Here is a 2500-nt window from a genome sequence, read left to right as displayed (position 1 = left end):
GCCTGTGAACGCAGACGTATTTCCGGCTGTCACTTGGTTCGGCGGAACCAAGTGACAGCCGGAAATACGCCTGCAATACCACAAACCCCAATGTCTCTCCTCAAGGACGAAAACAATGTGTTCATATTGTTCACGATCAACCTCAAAGCTAATTGGTTTTCTTCAACCATTATGTTTCCAAAATAAAAGTCCGCCTTTCGTCAGGCGCACCATTTCGTAGCTGAATTTTGAAGACAAAAAACAACAAAGTTTTCAAGATTGTTGTATACCAAACAAAATTTAATTTTTTTGACGACGGCGTTCAACAACAATTCTGATATTGCAGCCGCGTTAAACGAGTGTTCTTCCGTTCAGGAGTAGGAAAATTGGATTGGTTCCGTCAGGATTACTGAAGAGTAAGTCGTCTTCTCTCTCCGATGGTCTCCATGCTGGACCTTACACTGGAGCGTGACTGGAGGGAAAAGTGTCTGCCTCCCTTACAAGTCCTTCTTATTTCTAGCGCCCATTAAAAAAAATCTGTCTTAAAGGATATAAACCTAAAATCCTATATGTAAGCAAATTTGTTTTATGTTCTTTCCACGTCTGATAACATCGTGCATTGCCAATGACTGTTCAGTGTGTTCTTGAGAAGCACGTCACGTGGCCAGCTGTAGCAAAAGGCATACCGTAAATCCTCGAATTAGCGCCCCCCTGGAATAAGCGCCTCCTTCAAATAAACGCCCCTCCTATCAGCCAAAATTTAACATAACCGCCCCCCACCCTCGAATAAGCGCCCCCCTCCCCTCCCCCCATTTCGTGGACGAGTAATGAGACAACAAAGGATGTATAGTTTTCGTCATGTAGTATTAGCTTTGTACGTTGTTTCAGTTTGTCAACACGTTTCGTTTGGAAAAAAATTACAAGTACTAACGGTGCCGCGATTTAAACTTTAGGATCAGCGTTTTATGTCGATAAACAGCTAATGTTGCTGTTTATGCGGATATGCTGTATTAAAAAATGAACATGTCAGGCCACGATTTGGGAAAAATTTAATAAGCGCCCACCCACCCCCTACCCCCTCGATTAAGCGCCCCCCTCGAATAAACGCCTTCCGTCTTCTCGTTAATTTGAAATAACCGCCCTGGGCGCTAATTCGAGGATTTACGGTATTGGATGATACCATTGGAAGTGAGTTTATCGAGTTAATGACAGAGTTTTGAGGGTCACCTGCTCTTCAAACGCCCTCGTGAATCTTAATTAAACCACAACAGCCAGGCTTCACGCTCACAACCGTGCTCCTGTCATTATAGTCTTCTTATATTCAGTCTTCTAAGCAGGGAAATGCGTCTAGCTCACGTTCAGTATGGATCCCTAGAAAACACTGCAAAAATGCGCGTGCTGAAAGCCTATTTCTATGTGTCCCGTTCCTGCAATTAATGTTCCTGTGTTCATTTATATATTCTTCTCCGTTGCAGTTCAAGAACACCAACCAATTCTAGGTATGCGTTGCAGATTTAAGCGCAGGTCTCATACAAAGTTTGCCTTTATGGTCTTCACGGTTTTCGCCATCGGGGTTCTCTTTGGAAACGTGTTCACTCCATTAACACTGGATCATCCGGATCAAGAGGATGGACTGCCAAATATCGTGACGGAAACCTCAAAATGGAATCGGTTTCTGGGTGAGTAAACTAAAAGTTCCATAAACCTAAACGCTCTGAGAGCCGATCCGCACTAGCAGACAAAATTGTAAAATTAAGAATCGTAAACGCAGTGGTTGCGTCTATCGCCAGCAGGTCAGATCGATTGAAAGAAATTTATCTTTCTTGAAACTAAAGCTACTCATTTTTAGGCGATGATGACAACTGTGAATGAAGTCAACAACGATAAAACAAAGGTACCGGATGAATTTATTTTTCGTAGTGTTTCGCCCGTTTTTTTTTTACTGCAATCTGCCGAACTCGATAAGTAAATTGATTGACAATCGATGTACCTGTAAGCTTATTAGGGACCTTAAGATACGAGGACGGGAAGGCCAGGACGGCAACGGCAGTGGACGCGGGAAACTTTCGCGGGTCCCGTAGTGTCACCAAAAACAAAATGCTTAAGATGTGCATTTTCGCAAAGGACGGCGACGTCAATAATTCGAACCTCGTACAAGCTATTCACAGAAGCAATGACATCCATTAGACTATAAAAGAGATAGTAGAAATCTTATCCTATTAGGCTTAAACGATAGTGAACAGCGATGCTGAATTTCTTTTTCTGTATAAGTGAAGCAAACATCTGTCAATATTTTAATAGAGAAACCATAATTTCCGTATGAAAAATTAAACGAACAATCTGATCGACCTGCTTCAGATGGCTTTTCAGTTACCACTAGAGCGTTTGGGAATTCTGTCGCCGAAGAATCCTGACTTTTGGTGAACGTTTCAATTTCCATCTGTAATTGTAACAAGCATCATAAAAATCAAACAAACGTTGCTTCAAGTTCCGGGTAGCATAAAAAAACTAAACGTCAGTT

The 2500-nt window shown here is 42.1% G+C and overlaps 1 protein-coding gene across 2 annotated transcripts in view; it reads left to right on the top strand.

Moving 5' to 3' along the window:
- The first annotated feature begins 1318 nt into the window (after positions 1 to 1318).
- The window catches only part of LOC145469965 (alpha-1,6-mannosyl-glycoprotein 4-beta-N-acetylglucosaminyltransferase-like), an 8469-nt gene continuing 7287 nt past the window's right edge, over positions 1319 to 2500 (top strand). For both annotated transcript variants that reach the window (XM_081453791.1, XM_081453790.1), the window contains exon 1: positions 1319 to 1658. In XM_081453791.1, the coding sequence (XP_081309917.1) occupies positions 1394 to 1658 (265 nt within the window). In that variant the 5' untranslated portion in view covers positions 1319 to 1393. The remainder of the gene's footprint in view (positions 1659 to 2500) is intronic.

Source organism: Orbicella franksi, chromosome 15 (genome assembly GCF_964199315.1).
Source record: "Orbicella franksi chromosome 15, jaOrbFran1.1, whole genome shotgun sequence".
Taxonomy (NCBI): domain Eukaryota; kingdom Metazoa; phylum Cnidaria; class Anthozoa; order Scleractinia; family Merulinidae; genus Orbicella; species Orbicella franksi.
This window is presented reverse-complemented; position numbering and strand designations above follow the sequence as displayed.